This window comes from Ceratotherium simum, chromosome 4 (genome assembly GCF_057802395.1).
Source record: "Ceratotherium simum simum isolate JZ-2026a chromosome 4, ASM5780239v1, whole genome shotgun sequence".
Lineage (NCBI taxonomy): Eukaryota > Metazoa > Chordata > Mammalia > Perissodactyla > Rhinocerotidae > Ceratotherium > Ceratotherium simum.
Genome location: NC_141903.1, coordinates 4,551,408 through 4,571,118, shown reverse-complemented (window position 1 = coordinate 4,571,118; position 19,711 = coordinate 4,551,408). Strand labels below are relative to the sequence as shown.

The 19,711-nt window shown below is 39.5% G+C and overlaps 1 protein-coding gene across 3 annotated transcripts in view; it reads left to right on the top strand.

Annotated features, from left to right (window-relative positions):
- Window positions 1–19,711, top strand: part of FAF2 (Fas associated factor family member 2) — a 70,889-nt gene that overhangs the window by 15,097 nt on the left and 36,081 nt on the right. The window contains exon 1 of one of the 3 annotated variants that reach the window (XM_087429386.1): window positions 13,789–13,860. The exons of the other annotated variants lie outside the window; for them this stretch is intronic. Within the exon in view, the coding sequence (XP_087285512.1) occupies window positions 13,804–13,860 (57 nt within the window). The 5' untranslated portion in view covers window positions 13,789–13,803. Of the gene's footprint in view, window positions 1–13,788; window positions 13,861–19,711 lie in introns of those variants that run through there. 3 annotated transcript variants of the gene reach the window in all.

Here is a 19,711-nt window from a genome sequence, read left to right as displayed (position 1 = left end):
TAGTGTGAAATCTTTCTTTGACTCTCATGATCCAACCCAGACTTCCCTGTCTAACCGCATAATTCTACCTTTTCCATTTCTAGTCCAATGGCACTTTTTGTTTCCACTAACATGACATTCTTGCTCACACCTCTGTGCCTCCGTACATCCTCCTCCCTTGCCCTAAAACATCTTCCACTAGTTTTTAGCTCAGAACTTTGATTTCTTCCCTGAGTTCCCTGAAAGACTTAAGGATTTGTTTACTACTGGTATATGGTCATTGTCATAATATAATTATTTACATGTCTTTTTACTCCACAAAGTTATTGGGGATTGGGACTGCGATTTGTTTTTTGGGTGTGTCAGGAAGATTAGCCCTGAGCTAACATCCATTGCCAATCCTCCTCTTTTTTGCTGAGGAAGATTGGCCCTGGGCTAACATCCATGCCCATCTTCCTCTACTTTATATGTGGGTCATCTGCCACAACACAGTATGGCTTGGTAAGGGCTGCGTAGGTCTGCACCCGGGATTCGAACCTGCTAACCCTGGGCCGCCAAAGTGGAGTGCTTGAACATAACCACTATGCCGCCGGGGCAGCCCCAGGACTGTGATTTCTTTGTTGTACTTGCTGCATGTTAGATGCTCAATTAATAATTGTTGAATGAATTGAATAATTCACCAGAAATCTCACTTAACCAGAGGCTTTTTGTTGTAGTTGTTCTTGATGTTTGTTGTTTTCTCTTTCTTTGTTAAAGCAATTCCAACAGCATTAAGTATCCTACTTTTAGGAGAAAGGGGAAAAACAAAAAAATCCAGTTAAGCACATTCTCATCTTTGCAGCATGGTATAAGGAAAAGAGCTCCATGTTAGGAACTTGGCCATTTGAGATCTATGACAGTTAATTAATCCTTCTAGGCCTCAGTTTCCATATCTGTAAAGTGACTTTAGTATTTCTAACTTTACAGGGTTGTAAGAGTGGATAAGAAAGCACATACTACAGTGCTTTGCTCATAGATGCTTAATAAGTTGAATCTAAATCCTAGAGCATTCTGTAATATCAAGTTTTGAGATTGAGAGGTAATAAATTATTAACGTTTTGTGACTTGACATTAGATTATGCTTTTATATATATATACGTATATATATATATACGTATATATATACGTGTATATATATATATAGTTTTTTGCACATCTTATGCATGTCAAGTTTTAGAAATGTGATTTCAAGCTATTTTGAAACATGTATAGTGGTAGATTTTGTGGGCCCAGAGGGTGGGGAGGGAACAAGGAAGGCCAGACTCTCAGGTGACTTTTGGAAGACTAGTAAAGCTTGGTGCCTTGTAGTGTTTCTCATAAAGAAGAAAACAGTAATACCTTCATATCTCTCTAAACAACTTTTCTGCTTGACTCTGAGTAGTAAGTTACATTAGGAAAAGTTGAATAAGGCCAAAATGGTTTTTGTTTGCTTTTTAGTGAAATTAAATGTGTTAAATGAGAGAATAGATACTGGAATAGGAATTTAATGAAAGATAATTTATTTGATTCCTAGAAAATAATCTGATTGCAGTACTTCAGAACCTTTTAAGCAAGTACAACCTCATCTCACAATTTTACAAATGTCTTTTTTACCTTTTTCTTACCTGAGGATGATTTGCTCTGAGCTAACATCTGTTGCCAGTCTTCCTCTATTTTGTATGTGTGTCACCACCCCAGCATGGCCATGAGTGGTCTAGGTCCACGCCCAGGGAACAGAACCCGGGCTGCCGAAGCGGAATGCTACCACACTACCAGATACAGAAGAATAACCACTACACCACTGGGGCTGGTCCCCCCAATGTTTTTAATGTTGAAAAATACATATAAAGTTTACCATCTTAATCATTTTAAATGTACAGTTTAGTAATAATAAATGCTTTCATAATATTGTGCAACCATCACCACCATCCATTTCCATAACTCTTCATCTTGTACAACTGCAATTCTGTACCCATTAAACAATAATTCCCCATCCCCCCCCCTGCAGCCCCTGTCAACCACCATTCTACTGTCTGTCTCTGTGATTTTGACTTCTCTAAGTACCTCATGTAGGTCAAATCATACAGTATTTGTCTTTCCGTGACTGAATTGTTTCCCTTAGCATAGTATCCTTAAAGTTCATCCATGTTGTAGCATATTACAGAATTTCTTTCCTTTCAAAGGCTGAATAATTCCATTGTATGTCTGTGCTACATTTTGCTTATCCACTCATCTGTTGATGGACACTTGGGTTGTTTCCACATATTAGCTGCTGTGCATAATACTGTGAACATGGGTGTACAAGTATCTCTTCAAGACTCTGCTTTCAATTATTTTGGGTATATACGCAGAAGTGGAATTGTTATATCATATAGTGATTCTATTTCTAATTTTTTGGGAGACTGCATGCTGTTTTCCACAGTGGTTGTACCATTTTACATTCCCACCAACAGTGCACAAGGATTCCAATTTCTCCACATCCTGACCAACACTTTTTATTTCCTGTTTCTTTTAATAGTAGCCATCCTAATAAGTGTGAAGTAGTAGCTTGTAGTTTTGATTTGCGTTTCCATAATGATTAGTGATGTTGAACATCTTTTCCTGAGTTTATTGGTCATTTGTAGATCATCTTTGGAGAAATATTCATTCAAGTCCTTTGCCCATTTTGGAATCAGGTTGTTTTTTTTTGATGTTGACTTTTGAGAGTTCTCTATATATTCTGGATCTTAATCCCTTATCAGACATACGATTTGCAAATGTTTCTCCGATTCTGTGGGTTGCCTTTTTACTCTGTGGATAGTGTCTTTTGATGTACAAATTTTTAAAATTTTCGTTGAGTCCAATTTGTCTATCTTTTGTTGCCTATGCCTTTGGTGTCATATCCAAGAAATCATTGCCAAATCCAGTGTGGGGAAACTTTTTTTCTATGTTTTTTTCTAAGAGTTTTATAGTTTTCGGTTTTACATTTACGTCATGGATCCATTTTGAGTTAATTTTTGTGTATGGTGTTAAGTAAATGAGTAGGAAAAACACACTGCTCCTATGTTTCTCCTTTACTGTCACACTGCTACCACACTCAACACTTCTGATACCAGAGGTGTAGGCTTTCCACACATCAAGCAGTTCTCCTCAATAAGTCAGTTCGGACACTATCTACCTGGAGTTAGCAACAGATCCCACAAGTTAAGGGCTCAGTCTCAGAAGACTGCTCCCACTTCAGATGCTAATTACAAGTCCCATTTATCACCTGTTCTTCTGACGAACCATAATCGGGGTTATAAAGGGGATTCCCATGACACCCTCTTTGGGTTTGATAATTTGCTAGACTGGTTCACAGAACTCAGGGAAACACTTTTGTTTACTGGTTTGTTACAAAGGATATAAAAAAGGATGTGGAAGAATAGCCAGATGAAGAAATGCACAGGGTGAGGTCCAGAAGGGTCCCGAGTTCCGGAATTTCTGTCCCTGTGGAGTTAGGGTATACCACCCTACCAGAGTGTAGATGTGTTAACCAACTCAGAAGCTCTCTGCACCTCATACTATTGGGATTTTTATGGAGGCTTCCTCATGTAGGCATGATTGATTATTAACTCCATTTCTAGCCCCTCCCCCCTCTTTGTAGAATAAGGGGTAGGGCTGAAAATTCCGAGCTGCTAATCACAGCTTGTTCTGTCTGGTGACCAGCCCCTATCCAGGAGCCCTCCAGGAGTCATCTCATTAGAACAAAAGATACTGCTATCATCCAGGAAATTTCCAAGAGATTTAGGATCTGTCAGGAACCCCAGGGTCAAAGAACAATTATTAGAACAAAAGATGGTCCTAGTGCTCTTATCACTTAGGAAATTGCAAGGGTTTTAGGAGCTCTGAATCAGGAACTGGGGTCAAAGACTAAATGTTAGAAGAAAAGATTCTCCTAGCACCCCTATTTACAGGGTTTTTTTTTTTTTTTTTCTTTTCTTTCTAAGGAAGATTCGCCCTGAGCTAACATCCACTGCCAATCTTCCTCTTTTTGTATGTGAGCCACCACCACAGCATGACCACTGACAGATGAGTGGTGTAGGTCCATGCCTGGGAACCGAACCCAGGCCCCCAAAGTGGAGCGCGCTGAACTTAACCACTAGGCCACCGGGGCTGGCCCTGCAAGGGTTTTAGGAGCTTTATGTCAGGAACTGGGAGCAGAAGATATATATATATATATTTCTTATTTCATAGTAAGGGTCCAACTGCATTGTTTTGCATGTGGATATCCAGTTTTGCAGCACCGTTTGTTGAAAAGACTGTCTTTTTCCCCATTGAATGGTCTTGGCATCCTTGTCAGAAATCAGTTGACCATATATGCAAGAGTTTATTTCGGGACTCTCTATTCTATTACGTTGGTCTGTATGTCTGTCTTTGTGCCAGTACCACACTGTTTTGATTACTGTAGCTTTGTAGTAAGTTTTCAGATTAAGGGATGTGAGTCCTCTAGTTTTGTTCTTCTCTTTCAAGATTGTTTTGAATATTCAAGGTCCCTTGAGATTCTGTATGAATTTTAGGGTTGGTTTTTCTATTTCTGCAAAAAAAAAAGTCATTGAGATTTTGATAGGGATTCCTTTGGATCTGTAGGTCGCTTTGGGTAGTACTGACATTTTAACAATATTAAGTCTTCCAATCCGTGAACACTGGATATCTTTCCATTTATGTAGGTCTCTTTTAATTTCTTTCAGCAGTATTTTGTAGTTGTCATTGTACAAGTCTTTGACTTCCTTGGTCAATTTCTAAGTATTTTATTCTTTCTGATATTATTGCAAATGGAGTTTTCTTTTTTTTTAATTTTTTTTATTCAGGTCACTCGTTTATAACTGTGTAATTTCAGGTGTATGTTATTGTATATCAGTTTCTGTATAGACTACATCGTGCTCATTGCCAATAGTCTCGTTTCTGTCTGTCACCATACATATGTGCTGCTTTACCCCTTTCACCTACCCCCAACCCCCTGCCCCTCTGGTAACCACTAATCTGTTCTCTTTATCCATGTGTTTGTTTATCTTCCACATATGAGTGAAATCATACAGTGTTTGTCTTTCTCTCTCTGGCTTATTTCACTTACAATAATACCCTCAAGGTCCATCCATGTTGTTGCAAATGAGATGATTTTGTCTTTTTTTAATGGCTGGGTAGTGTTCCATTGTATATATATATACCACATCTTTACCCATTCATCAGTTGATGGACACTTGGATTGCTTCCATGTCTTGCCTATTGTGAATAGTGCTGCATTGAACATAGGGGTGCATAGATCTCTTTGTATTGTTGACTTCATGTTTGTTGGATAAATACTCAGGAGTGGGATAGCTGGATCCTATGGTATTTCTATTTTTAATTTTTTGAGGAATCTCCATACTGTTTTCCATAGTAGCTGCACCGGTTTGCATTCCCACCAGCAGTGTATGAGGGTTCCCTTTTCTCCACATCCTCTCCAACACATTATTTCTCGTCTTGTTAATTATAGCCATTCTGATGGGTTTGAGGTGATATCTCATTGTAGTTTTGATTTGCATTTCCCTAATAATTAGTGATGTTCAACATCTTTTCATGTGCTTGTTGGCCATCTGTATATCTTCTTTGGAAAAATGTCTGTTCATATCCTCTGCCCATTTTTTGGTCAGATTGTTTATCTTTTTGTTGTTGAGTTGTATGAGTTCTTTATATATTTTGGAAATTAACCCCATGTTGGATATATAATTTGCAAATATTTTCTCCCAGTTCGTGGGTTGTCTTTTCATTTTGTTCAGGTTTACTTTGCCTTGCAGAAGCTTTTTAGTCTGATGTAGTTCCATTTGTTTATTTTTTCTTTTGTTTCCCTTGCCTAAGTAGACATGGTATTTTCAAATCTTTTCAAAGATGCTGCTAAGACCGATGTCATAGAGTGTACTACTTATATTTTCTTCTAGGAGTTTTATGGTTTCAGGTGTTACATTCAAGTCTATAATCCATTTTGAGTTAATTTTTGTGTATGGTGTAAGGTAATGGTCTACTTTCATTCTTTTGCACGTGGCTGTCCAGTTTTGCCAACACCATTTATTGAAGAGACTTTCCTTTCTCCATTGTATGTTCTTGGCTTCTTTGTCAAAGGTTAGCTGTCCATAGATGTGTGGTTTTATTTCTGGGCTTTCAATTCTGTTCCATTAATCTGTGTGTCTGGTTTTTTTTTTTTTTTTATTTAAAGATTTTTTTTATTTATTTTATTTCTCCCCAAAGCCCCAGTAGATAGTTGTATGTCATAGCTGCACATCCTTCTAGTTGCTGTATGTGGGACGTGGCCTCAGCATGGCCGGAGAAGCGGTGCACGCCCGGGATCCGAACCCAGGCCGCCAGCAGCGGAGCGCGCGCACCTAACCGCTAAGCCACAGGGCCAGCCCTGTGTGTCTGTTTTTGTGCCAGTACCATGCTGCTTTGATTGCTATAGCTTTGTATATATTTTGAAGTCAGGGATTGTGATGCCTCCAGTTTGTTCTTTTTTCTCAGGATTACTTTGGCTATTTGGGGTTTTTTGTTGTTCCATATAAATTTTAGGATTCTTTGTTCTATTACCGTGAAGAATGTCGTTGGGATTCTGATTGGGATTGCATTGAATCTGTAGATTGCTTTAGGTAATATGGACATTTTAACTATGTTTATTCTTCCAATCCATGAGCATGGAATATCTTTCCATTTCTGTATATCTTCTTTGCTCTCTTTCAATAATGTCTTACAGTTTTCACTGTATAGGTCTTTCCACTCCTTGGTTAAATTTATTCCTAGATATTTTATTCATTTTGTTGCAATTGTAAGTGGGATTGTATTCTTGAGTTCTCTTTCTGCTAGTTCATTATTAGTGTATAGAAATGCAACCGATTTTTGTAAGTTGATTTTGTACCCTGCCACTTTGCTGTAGTTGTTGATTATTTCTAATAGTTTTCTGGTAGATTCTTTAGGATTTTCTATATATAGAATCATGTTGTCCACAACCAGTGAGTTTTACTTCTTCCTTTTCAATTTGGATACTTTTTATTTCTTTTTATTGCCTAATTGCTCTGGCCAGAACCTCCTGGACTATGTTGAATAGGAGTGGTGAAAGTGGGCACCCTTGTTTTGTTCCTATTCTCAGAGGGATGGCTTTCAGTTTTTCATCGTTAAGTATGATGTGGATGGCTTTCAGTTTTTCACCATTAAGTATGATGTTGGCTGTGGGTTTGTCATATATGGCCTTTATTATGTTGAGGTACTTTCCTTCTAGACCCACTTTATTGAGAGTTTTTTATCATACATGGATGTTGGATCTTGTCAGATGCTTTCTCTGCGTCTCTTGAGATGATCATATGATTTTTATTCCTCATTTTGTTAATGTGAGGTATCACTTTGATCAATTTATGGATGTTGAACCATCCCTACATCCCTGGTATAAATCTCACTTGATCATGGTGTATGATCTTTTTAATGTATTGCTGTATTCAGTTTGCCAATATTTTGTTGAGGATCTTTGCATCTATGTTCGTCAGCGATATTGGCCTGTAATTTTCCTTCTTTGTGTTGTCCTTGTCTGGTTTTAGTATCAGGGTAATGTTGGCCTCATGGAATGAGTTAGGAAGCATTCCATCTTCTTCAGTATTTTGGAATAGTTTGAAGGATAGGTATTAGATCTTTTTTGAGTGTTTGTAGAATTCTCCAGAGAAGCCATCTGGTCCTGGACTTTTGTTTTTTGTGAGGTTTTTGGTTACAGTTTCAATCTCTTTACTTATGATTGGTCTATTCAGATTCTCTATTTCTTCTTGATTCAGTTTTGGGAGGTTGTATGAGTCTAAGAATTTATCCATTTCTTCTAGGTTATCCAATTTGTTGGCATATAGTTTTTCATAGTATTCTCTTATAATCCTTTGTATTTCTGTGGTATCTGTTGTAATTTCTCTTTCATTTTTAATTTTATTTATTTGAGCCTTATGTCTTTTTCCTTAGTGAGTTTGGCTAAGGGTTTGTTGATTTTGTTTATCTTCTCAAAGAACCAGCTCTTAGTTTCGTTGATCCTTCTATTGTTTTTTTAGTCTCTATTTCATTTATTTCTGCTCTGATGTTTATTATTTCCTTCCTGCTGACTTTGGGCTTTGTTTTTTCTTCTTTTTCTACTTCTGTTAGATTAAGATTATTTATTTGAGATTTTTCTTCTTTGTTGAGGTAGGCCTGTATTGCTATAAATTTCCCTCTTAGCACCACTTTTGCTGCATCCGGTAAGAGTTGGTATGTTGTGTTTTCATTTTCATTTGTCTCCAGGTTTTTTTGATTTCTCTGTTGATTTCTTCATTGATCCAGTGGTTGTCCAATAGTGTGTTTCTTAGTCTCCACATAAGAGACTGAATTTCCGAACTTTTTTCTTGTAGTTGATTTCCAGTTTCATAACATTGTTGTCGGAAAAGATGCTTGATACGATTTTGGTCGTCTTAAGTTTATTGAGGCTTGCTTTGTTTCCCAGTATATGGTCTGTCTTTGAGAATGTTCCATGTGCACTTGAGAAGAATGTGTATTCTGCTGTTTTTGGATGGAACATTCTATATATATCTATTAAGTCCATCTGGTCTAGTATTTAATTCCAGGCCACTGTTTCCTTGTTGATTTTCTGTCTGGAGGATCTATCCATTGATGTAAGTGGGGTGTTGAGGTCCCCTACTATTATTGTGTTTCTGTCAGTTTTTCCTTTTAGGTGTGTTAATAGTTACTTTATATACTTTGGTGCTCATGTATTGGGTGCATATATATTCATAAGTGTTATGTCCTCTAGGTGGAATGTCCCTTTTATCATTATATACTGCCCCTCTTTGTCTGTCATTGTCTTTTTTATCTTGAAGTTTGCTTTTTCTGATAGAAGTATGGCAAAGTATCTGCTTTGTTTTGCTTGCCATTTGCTTGGAGTATCATCTTCCATCCCTTCACTCTGAGCCTATGTTTGTCTTTAGAGCTGAGATGTGTTTCTTGGGGGCAGCGTATTGTTGAATCTTATTTTTTAATCCATCCAGCCACTCTGTGTCCTTTGATTGGAGAATTTAATTCATTTACATTTAGAGTGATTATTGATATATGAGGGCTTAATAGTGCCATTTTATCTCTTGTTTTCCAGTTGTTACATATTTCCATTGTTTCTTTTCCCTTGTATTTCCGACTGCCATTTCAATTTGGTGGTTTTCTGAGTTTTCTCTATATTTATGATTTGTGGTTCTGCTCTAATTTTTTATTTAGTGGTTAGCATGAGGTTTGTATAAAAGATCTCATAGATGAGATAGTCCATTTTCTGATAGGCTTTTATCTCCTTTAGCTTAAGCAGGTTCCATCTGTTTCCTCTTCCCCTTCTGAGTTATTGTTGTCACAAACCGTTCTTTTCTGTGTTGCGAGTTTATGACTAAATTGAAGTGTTTATAGTTATTTTTGATGCTTTCCTTCCCTTTGTCTTTTATGTTATAATTGTTTACTAACCTACTCTGATATAGAGCTGCAGTTTTCTGATTCTGTTTATCTTCTTGCTCAAGGTTTTGTAAACGTTTGCTTTTTAGTTTCAGATGAGAGGACTCCCTTTAGTGTTTCTTGTAAGGTAGGCCTGGGGCAGTGAAATCCCTTAGCTTTTGTTTATCTAGGAAAGCTTTTGTTTCTCCATCTTATCTGAAGTATAGTTTCAGTTGATAGAGTATTCTTGGCTGAAAGTTTTTGTCTTTCAGTATTTTGAATATATCATTCCATTCTCTTCTAGCCTGTAAAGTTTCTGCTGAGAAAGCCTCTGAAAGCCTGACGAGGGTTCTTTTGTAGGTTGTTTTCTTCTGTTTTGCTGCCCTTGATATTTTTTTTTGTCGTTGATTTTTGCCGTTTTACTATTACATGTCTTGGAGAAGGTTTTTTTTTTTTGGTTTTTTTGTTTGTTTTTGTTTTTTTTTAATTGATGTTTTAATAGTTTATAACATTGTGAAATTTTGGGTTGTACATTTTTGTTTGTCCATCACCATATATGTGTCTCCCTTCACCCCTTGTGCCCACCCCCCACCCCCATTGCCCCTGGTAACCACAATACAGTTTACTCTGTCCATGTGTTGGTTTATATTCCACATATGAGTGAGATCATACAGTATTTGTCTTTCTCTTTCTGGCTGATTTCACTTAACATAATACCCTCCAGGCCCATCCATGTTGTTGCAAATGGGACGATTTTGTCTTTTTTTTATGGCTGAGTAGTATTCCATTGTATCTGTATACCATATTGTCTTGATCCACTCATCAGTTGAGGGACACTTAGGTTGCTTCCACTTCTTGGCTGTAGTGAATAATGCTGCAATGAACATAGGAGTGCATAAGCCTCTTTGGATTGTTCATTTCAGGTTCGTTGGATAGATTCCCAGTAGTGGGATAGCTGGATCATAGGGTATCTCTATTTTTAATTCTTTGAGGAATCTCCATACCGTTTTCCATAGAGGCTGCACCAGTTTGCATTCCCACCAGCTGTGTATGAGGGTTCCTGTTTCTCCACATCCTCTCCAACACTTGTTGTTTTTTGTCTTGGTGGTTATAGCCATTCTAACGGGCGTGAGGTGATATCTTAGTGTTGTTTTGATTTGCATTTCCCTGATGATTAGTGATGTTGAACATGTTTTCATGTGCCTATTGGCCATCTGTATATCTTCTTTGGAGAAGTGTCTGTTCATTTCCTCTGCCCATTTTTTGACCGGGTTGTTTGTTTTTTTGTTGTTCAGTTGTGTGAGTTCTTTATATATTATGGAGATTAACCCCTTGTCAGATGTATGTTTTGCAAATATTCTCTCCCAGCTGGTGGGTTGTCTGTTCATCTTGATTCTGGTTTCATTTGTCTTGTAGAAGCTCTTTGATCTGATAAAGTCCCACTTGTTTATTTTTTCTTTAGTTTCCCTAGTCTGGGTAGGAAAGTCATCTGAAAAGATTCCTTTATGACCAATGTCATATGGTGTGTTGCCTATATTTTCTTCTATGAGTTTTATAGTTTCAGGTCTCACCTTCAGGTCTTTGATCCATTCTGAGTGAATTTTTGTGAATGGCGATAGCAGATGGTCCACTTTCATTCTTTTGCATGTGGCGGTCCAGTTTTCCCAACACCATTTATTGAAGAGACTTTCCTTTCTCCACTGTATGTTCTTAGCTCCTTTGTCGAAAATTAGCTGTCTGTGTATGTGTGGTTTTATGTCTGGGCTTTCAATTCTGTTCCATTGATCTATGTGTCTGTTTTTGTACCAGTACTATGCTGTTTTGATTACTATTGCTTTGTAGTATTTTTTTTTTGTGAGGAAGATCAGCCCTGAGCCAACATCCATGCCAGTCCTCCTCCCCTTGCCGAGGAAGACCGGCTCCGAGCCAACATCCACCGCCAATCCTCCTCCTTTTTTTTTTTCCCCAAAGCCCCAGTAGCTGCATGCCACAGCTGCACATCCTGCCAGTTTCTGCATGTGGGACGCGGCCCCAGCATGGCCGGACAAGCGGTGCGCTGGTGTGTGCCCGGGATCCGAACCCGGGCCGCCAGCAGCGGAACGCGCACCCCTAACTGCCAAGCCACAGGGCCGGCCCTGTAGTATGTTTTGAAGTCAGGGATTGTGATGCCTCCAGCTTTGTTGTTTTTTCTTAAGATTGCTTTAGCTATTCAGGGTCTTTTGTTGCCCAATGTGAATTTTAGTATTCTTTTTTCTATTTCCATTAAGAATGTCATTGGGATTCTGATTGGGATTGCATTGAATCTGTAGATTGCTTTAGGTAATATAGACATTTTAACTATGTTTATTCTTCCAATCCATCTGCATGGGATGTCTTTCCATTTCTTTATGTCATCAATTTTGGAGAAGGTTTTTTTGCATTGATGTAATTAAGAGTTCTGTTCTCTTCATGTACTTGTAAGTCCAGTTCCTTTCCCAGGTTTGGGAAGTTCTCAGCTATCATTTCTTTGAACAAATCTCTCTGTTCTTTTCTCCCTCTGGAATACTTGTAATCCTTATGTTGCTTGTCTGGGAAATTTTTGATCTCTCCTTCCATTTTGAATGATAACCTTGCTGGGTAGAGTATTCTTGGCTGTAAGTTTTTTCCTTTTAGCGCTTTAAATATATCGTGCCACTCTCTTCTAGTCTGTAAGGTTTCTGCTGAGAAGTCAGCTGATAGCCTTATGGGATTTCCTTTGTATGTAACTTGTCTTTCTGTTGTGGCTTTAGGATTCTCTCTTTATCTTTAATTCTGGACATTTTGATTATGATGTGTCTTGGTGTGGGCCTCTTTGGGTTTATCTTGTTTGGGGCTCTCTCTGCTTCCTGTACCTGGATGTCTGTTTCCTTCCTTAGGTTAGGGAATTTTTCATCTATTATTTCTTGAAATAGATTCTCTGCACCTTTGTCTCGCTCTTCTCCTTCCGGGACACCTATAACACGGATGTTAGTGCGCTTGATGTTGTCCGAGAGGTCCCTTAGACTGTCCTCACTCTTTTTAATTCTTTTCTCTTTTACCTGTTCAGCTTGGGTAATTTCTTCTAGTCTTTCGTCCAGCTTGCAGATCCGTTCTTCTGTATCCTCTACTCTGCTTTTGAGTCCCTCTAGTGAATTTTTCATTTCCTGTATTGTATTCTTCACTTCTGATTGGTTCTTTTTTATATCTTCCATTTCTTTGTTGACATTCTCACTGAGTTCATCTATTCTTCTCCCCAGATCAGTGAGCATCCTTAATACTCTTTGTTTGAACTCTCTGTTGGGTAGGTTGCTCATTTCTGTTTCACTTAGTTCCTTTTCTGGGGTTTTGTCCTGTTCCCTTACTTGGAATGTATTCCTTTGCCTCCTCATTTTGCCTCTTTCCCTGTGCTTGTGTCTACGTATTAGGTAGGTCAGCTACGTCTCCTGCTCTTGGATAGGTGACCTTATGTAAGTGATGGCTTAGGAGGCCTGCCATGTGCTTCCCTCAATTCTCAATGTTCCAGGGGTGACCCCTATGTGGGCTATGTGTGTCCTTCTGTTGTGGCCTGTTTGCTCTCCCTGTAGGCGCCCAGGGAGGCTGAGTTATGCTCCTGGCCAGCTGTTGTAATGCTCAGCTGCTTATAGTTGTTGTGCGCCCTTCAGTCTCTTTATCAGGTGTGGGGAGCCCCAGGACAGTTGGCTGCAAGTTCTAATACCACATTTGTGTTGCAGTATTTCTTTTAAGTGAGTAGACCCACAGCCTGGCAGGTTGTTAGGCTCAGGGCCTTACAATTGCCATAAGCCTCCAGCCTTTAGGTCTCTTGTCAGCTCTCTGAGGATTGCAGCTGGGTGGGGCTGGCCTCAGGCACAGGAGCACCCAATTGTTTCAGGCTTTGGAAGGTGGGGCAAACCCCCTATGTGGGTCTTTTGAGAAGCACAAGTCTTCTGCAGCTGACAAGCCCTGCCGCCCACAGGACTGCACACATAGTCAACACAGTCCTGCACCGTGTGCGCGCCCCGACCTCCTGAAGTGGACCCAGTCTCTCCAAGGCAGGAGCCCCACACACACCACCCCTGCCCCACACTCTCCACCCACTCCTTGTGGTGCATGCCCTGCCCCACTGAAGTGGGCTCAGTTGCCAGGCTGCAGAGAATCCAGTCACCAATCTATGCAGGCCCACAAGTTGCCTGAGGGCTTGTTGTTGGGTGGGGCCAGTCCGTAGGGTGGGCTGCCTGCCCTGGCTAAGCTGGATTAAATTGGTGCTCTAGTGGGTGGGGCAGACCTGGGCTAGCAGGCCCCAGGGAGAACTCCAATGGTCTGTGTCAGCACGCCCACACCAGGCCACAACAATGGCCGCCGCCAATGTCCCAGTCCCTGGAGAGGTCTCACCCTCACCGAGATGCACTCAGGGCCTATCAGGTGAGTCTCATTTCACCACAGCACTGTGCACCTTTCTTTCTGGTGATTTTAGGTTGCTTTCTGAAACGGGTGAGTTTGCGTGTGGGCCCTCTAAGAGCCAGTTTTAATTTCTTTGTGAACATGCTTTTCTGGGGGTACTCCCCAATGTTTTAGTAGCAGGCAAAGTCAGATAGTATGCCACTCATCTCAGTTGTGCTGGGTCCACAAAATGCCCACAGTGGGGGCGCTCCCCAGCTCAGGGCCCCGCTCCTCCAGGGAGGGCTGCGGACCTGTGGGCTGCTCCCAGGCAGCCGTGAAGCTGGCGGCTTGTGAAAGCGTTTTTCCTCTTCAGAAAGGAGTTTCTGCCTCTTCCACCTCAATTAGGATTGTCTTTTGTTGCAGGAGTTCCTCTTATCCAGTTTTCAGGTCTGTCTCAGGGGTAATTTTTCCACGAGTAGTGGTAAATTGGCTGTGTCCATGGGAGGAGGTGAGTTCAGAGTCTGCTTACGCTGCCATCTTGACTTTTCTCCTCGAGTTTTTTCATTTTTTAAAAATCTTAGTTCTGTCTCCTCTTCCACCTGAAGCTTTTCTATATTTCTATCCTCTCAAATCACTATTTCTGTCCTCCATAACATCAGCTCTATTTTTTATGGATCCTAGGTTATTTTTTATCTCATTAATTGTGTTCTTTTTATCCAGAATTTCTGTTTGTTTTTTTTTTAGAGTTTCAGTCTCTTTGGTGAAGTCTTCCTTCTGCTCATTAATTTTATTCTCAAGCTCATTGAACTGTCTTTCTGAGTTTTCTTGTAATTCCTTGAGTTTCTTTATGATAACTATTTTGAATTCTCTGTCATTTAGATTGTAAATTTCTGTGACTTCAGGATTGGTCTCTGGAGACTTGGCATTTTTCTTCTGCTCTGAAATGTTACTGTAAGTGATCCTTTGCTGGCGCATTTGTGGTAGTATCAAGTCACAGGTTCCACCTGCCACTGCTGGTGGTGGGCAGGAGCTGTGTATTCGGATCCCACCCCATGTGCCTGAAGTTGTGCTGGTAGGACTTCTCTATGGTTTGCACGCTGGCTGCAGCTGCTTGGCAGGTCACACACTCAAGCACAGGCAGGGCCCCTGTGCTCCCTCAGTGGGTTCCTCTTGTGCAGGACCGCTGCACTCAGCAGGGGACCGGCCAAGCCACTGTGGTAGGTGGGAGGGGAGGGGTGCTTTCTTGCACACCAAGGCTGGCTCTGTGCTCACGAGCTGAGCTGCTGTGCTTCTGGGCGCTCTTTCTCAGAGGCTGAGCCTCGCCACTAGGTGGGCTCTCCCGCTGGCCGAGCTACCACTCTGAAAGCATTAGCACAGGCCAGACTGCCCCCGCCTCCTCTTACAGTCACATAAGCTACTGTGTGAGGACCCATGACCCAGGTCGTTGCCACCCAGTGGTGGTGGGGGTAGGTGTGCTCACCTAGTTCCATTGCCTTCTGGGGATCCAGTCCACCGACCTCCACATGCACTGCTGCGTGGATCTTTAGGACATCCTGTTGTGCTGTGCAGGGAATCCTCTGCTGGTTAATGAGTGTCCATTTAGTTGTAACTTAGAGGGGAGAGACCAAGAGAACAACTCACTCTGCCGTGATGCTGACATCACTCCTCCTGGAATTGTTTTCTTAATTTCCTTTTTAGAGTGTTCATTGTTAGTGTAAAGAAATGCAACTGAAACTTGTTTGTTGACTTTGTATTCTGCTACTTTGTTGAATTCATTTATTCTAACAAGTTTTTTTGTGTGTGGAATCTTTATGGTATTCTACATATAAGAAATTAAGTCTTTTTTTTTTTTTTTTTTTTAAAGATTTTATTTATTCATTTTTTTCCCCCCAAAGCCCCAGTAGACAGTTGTATGTCTTAGGTTCACATCCTTCTAGTTGCTGTACGTGGGACTCGGCCTCGCGTTGGACGGAGAAGGCGTGCCCGGGATCCGAACCCGGGCCGCCAGCATCAGAGCGCGCGCACTTAACCGCTAAGCCACGGAGCCGGCCCTAAGAAATTAAGTCTTAATAGATTTAAAAAGATATCATACAAAGTATCTTCTCTGACCACAAGATAACATTAGAAATGAATAACAGAAGTAAAACTGGAAAATTCACAAATTTGTGTAGATTAAACAACACACTCTTAAACAACCAATGGATCAAAAAGTAATCACAAGGGAAATTTAAATATGTAGAGATGCATGAAAATGAAAATACAACATGCCAAAACTTAAGGGACACAGCAAGAAGTGCTAAGGGGGTGGAATTTATTTTTATTCAACACTTACATTAAAAAACAAGAAAGATCTCAAATCAACAACCTAACTTTATAACGCAAGGAACTAGAAGAAGAATAAAAAGACCCAGTGCTCGCAGAAGGAAGGAAATAAAAAAGATTAGAGCCTAGATAAACAAAATAGAGAATAGAAAAATAATAGAGAAAATCAATGAAACCAAAAGTTGGTTCTTTGAAAAGATCAACAAAATTGACAAACCTTTAGCTAGGTGGACTAAGAAAAAAGAGAGAAGATTCAAAAACTGAAATCAGAAATGAAAATGGAAAGAATATTACTGATTCTACAGAAATTGAAATGTTTAGAAGGAAGTACTGTGAACAGTTGTACACACACAAATTGGATAACTTAGATGAGATGGACAAATTCCTAGAAATGCAAAACATACCAAGATGGAATTGCAAAGAAGTGGAAAATCTGAATAGACCTATAACTAGTAAGGAGATAGAATGTATAATCAAAAATCTCCCGACAAAGAAAAGCCTTGGACCTGATGGCTTCACTGGTGAATTCTATCAGACATTTAGAAAACTAATTCCAGTCCTTCTCAAACTTTTCTAAAACGTTGAAGAGGAGAGAACACTTCCTAACTCATTCTACGAGGCCAGCATTACCCTGATATACCAAATAAAGACACTGCAAGAAAACTACATATCAATATCCCTTATGAACATTGGTGCAGAAATCCTCAACATAAGACTAGCAAACTGAATTCAGCAGTATATTAAAAGGATTTTGTACACCATGACCAAGTGCGATTTATTCTTGCAATACAGGTTGGTTCAGCTTATGGAAATCTATCAGTGTAATACACCACATTAACAGAATGAAGGAAAAAATCCACATGATCATCTCAATTTAATGTACAAATGTCTTTTTCTTGTCCACCTGAAACTAAAGTTTTATGATAACATTCTCATTTTTAATGTTTCTTAATAACTAAATTGAGCATTGTACACTTAATCTTTACAACCCAGTGGGTTAATCACTACTTTTATTTACATTTTACAAGTGAAGAAGCTAAACCTCAGAAAGATGCCTAAGGTTACCAAGCTAATGAGTGGTAGAGTTAGAATGAACTATTATTGAAGATTCTGGTGTCTGACTTTTCAACAAAGCTCAACCACTTATTCCACCTACTCTTAATTGCTTGGATAAAGAATATTGTGAGTTTCTTTTGGGAAGTGTTCATCCATGTGGTATTTTAATGTAGATTCAAATATTTGCACATAAAACATTCACGTTTGTGTACTGTCGTTGTGTCAATCAATTATCAAATATAAGAATCTGCTATGTGGGTATAGTTATCTCTTGGACCATTGGTTTAACATTCAGTGATGGTCTAAATCTGTGGTTCCCAAGCCAATTCTATGGGAAAATTCTTCAATGGATATTAATAGTGTTCTTTAAAAAATGACCTCCCGCTATGTGAAGTTGTAAAGTTAAATTTTCTTTTCTTTTTATCTAAAGGCAGGACCTTTCAAAGCCTTTAAAAGATGTATTAGGAATTTCCAAAATGGAGATTTGATATATAACATTTTCCAGTCTTATTTGACACCAAACTCTGTGTCCATATAGCAAAACTATACCAATAAATTGTTGACCCTGGGCATAAAGGAGAACAATTTTATATACATCTGTGAGCTGATATTTAATACAAGTAGGTACAGTGAAGAAAGAAGAGACTATGAATATGAAGACTGGACAATTCTGCCACCCTGATGCTCTGTGACTTGGGAAAGCTTGTTTACTTCGCTAAGCCTCAGTTTCCTTTTGTGAAAAATCAGGGGTTGAATTAATGTCCTCAATTTATCTTTACTCTTTAGTGTGAAAATTAGAAAAACTCCAGATATTTTATTGTCAATTGGAAAAAAATTTTGTTGAAATTTTCTGAATTGAGAATTTATTGAAATTTCTTGTTTTCTAGCGTGAACTAATCAAATAATAATGGGAGGCAGTGTGGTATAGGAGACAACCTGGACTTTGGAGGTAGCTATTCTAGGTTTCAGTCTCAGCTCCACCAATTATCGTTATTCTTAGACAAGTCCATAGCCTCTTGAATCCTCGGCTTTCTCAGTGGTGAAATTGAGGGCTTTATTACTTACAGTGCCTTTTACATAGTAATAGGTGCTTAGTAAATGGAACCTGCTGGTATTTACTTTGGGAAGTCCGTAATTAAATGTGAATAATAAAGATCTGAATCTAAGAGTTTTAGTTATCGATCAGAGACTAGGTGTGATCACTTGACTTCCTGAAGGGACTTCAAATTCCATTTCTCCTGCCACTCCTGCTTATTGCATAAAGCAAAGTTATCTCTGTGGTAGAAAGGAGAGAACAGAAATCCCTGGTTTTTGCCAAGTTTCTCTCTGAGAGTAACTGAAAACAAAAGTAAAAGTATGGATCCTCAGCAAGCTAGAGCCAACAAGCCAACCGGAGTTTAAAGAGTACTTAGATTTCAATTGAGATTTCACACCATCCTCCTACAGTATTTGTTAGTATAAATGGATGAGATGATTACTCTAGTTACCCAGTTCCTATCTAGATAGTTGAATGAGACATCTGGTTAAAATACTACACCATCTATTGTTTGTGACACCTTCCTGGAATCATACATAAGCAAGAGATAGATCAGGGATCACAATATTTTGGAAGTCGGTTGCCAAGTAGTATTGACATCCTCTTGTCTTCTGACTTGGGAGAGGAGGAAGTTAGACCATGGCTAGAGTAGGAGAAGGGTATAGAATAGTTCACACACTTTTCTCCAATCTCCCCTATGCGTTTTACTAGTTAGGTATTGATTGGGGTTCAGGGTATTTTTTGCCCTAAAGATAAATACTGCTCTTCTCTTACTAATGCTTTCAGTCAATTACACTTTTGTGTAAACTGCTGTAATTAAATGCAGTGTTGTCCTAAATCCTTGGGAGGGTAATTCGTGGAAGGGGAGTTAGCTCTGAGGGGAGGAGGAAGGAAGGAAAGATCTTCTTGGAGCAAGGAATATTTCTCAGTAAGAGAGACCTGGGTGGACCTGCCTAACAGGGGATTTGTGGTAGCAGTTGACATTAGACACTAGCCCTGAAAGGTTAGAGGGAGAAGGAGGTGCCCAAGTTAACCTTTATATCCATTGCAGCTATTCTGTCCATTGTCATCTCCAGTCACCTCAGGTGTCAGTAGATCTGAATGTAAACCAGAATTCTGAAGAGCAAGCCAGTTAGGAGTGATTGCAGATTTAGCTAACCTTTATTGAGCACTTACTGTGTACCTGGATTGGTGTGGGGTGCTTTCACATAATTCTTTTTAGAGTCTCAATATTCTCACCTGATAGTGGGCATGATGGTGATATCTATCTCAGATGATTGTTGGGGAAAATGTAGTGAAGATGGCTGGAATAGTTCCTGACACAAAGTAGGAATAAATGAATGATAATGAGAACAATCGTTAAAAACTAGAGAGAAAGAAACAAAAGTTGATTGTTGGCATGAGGTAGGAGTCATTCATTTATTCATTTAAGACATTTTCAACTGTATGCTAAGGCACTGCACTGGGTCTTGGGGATAT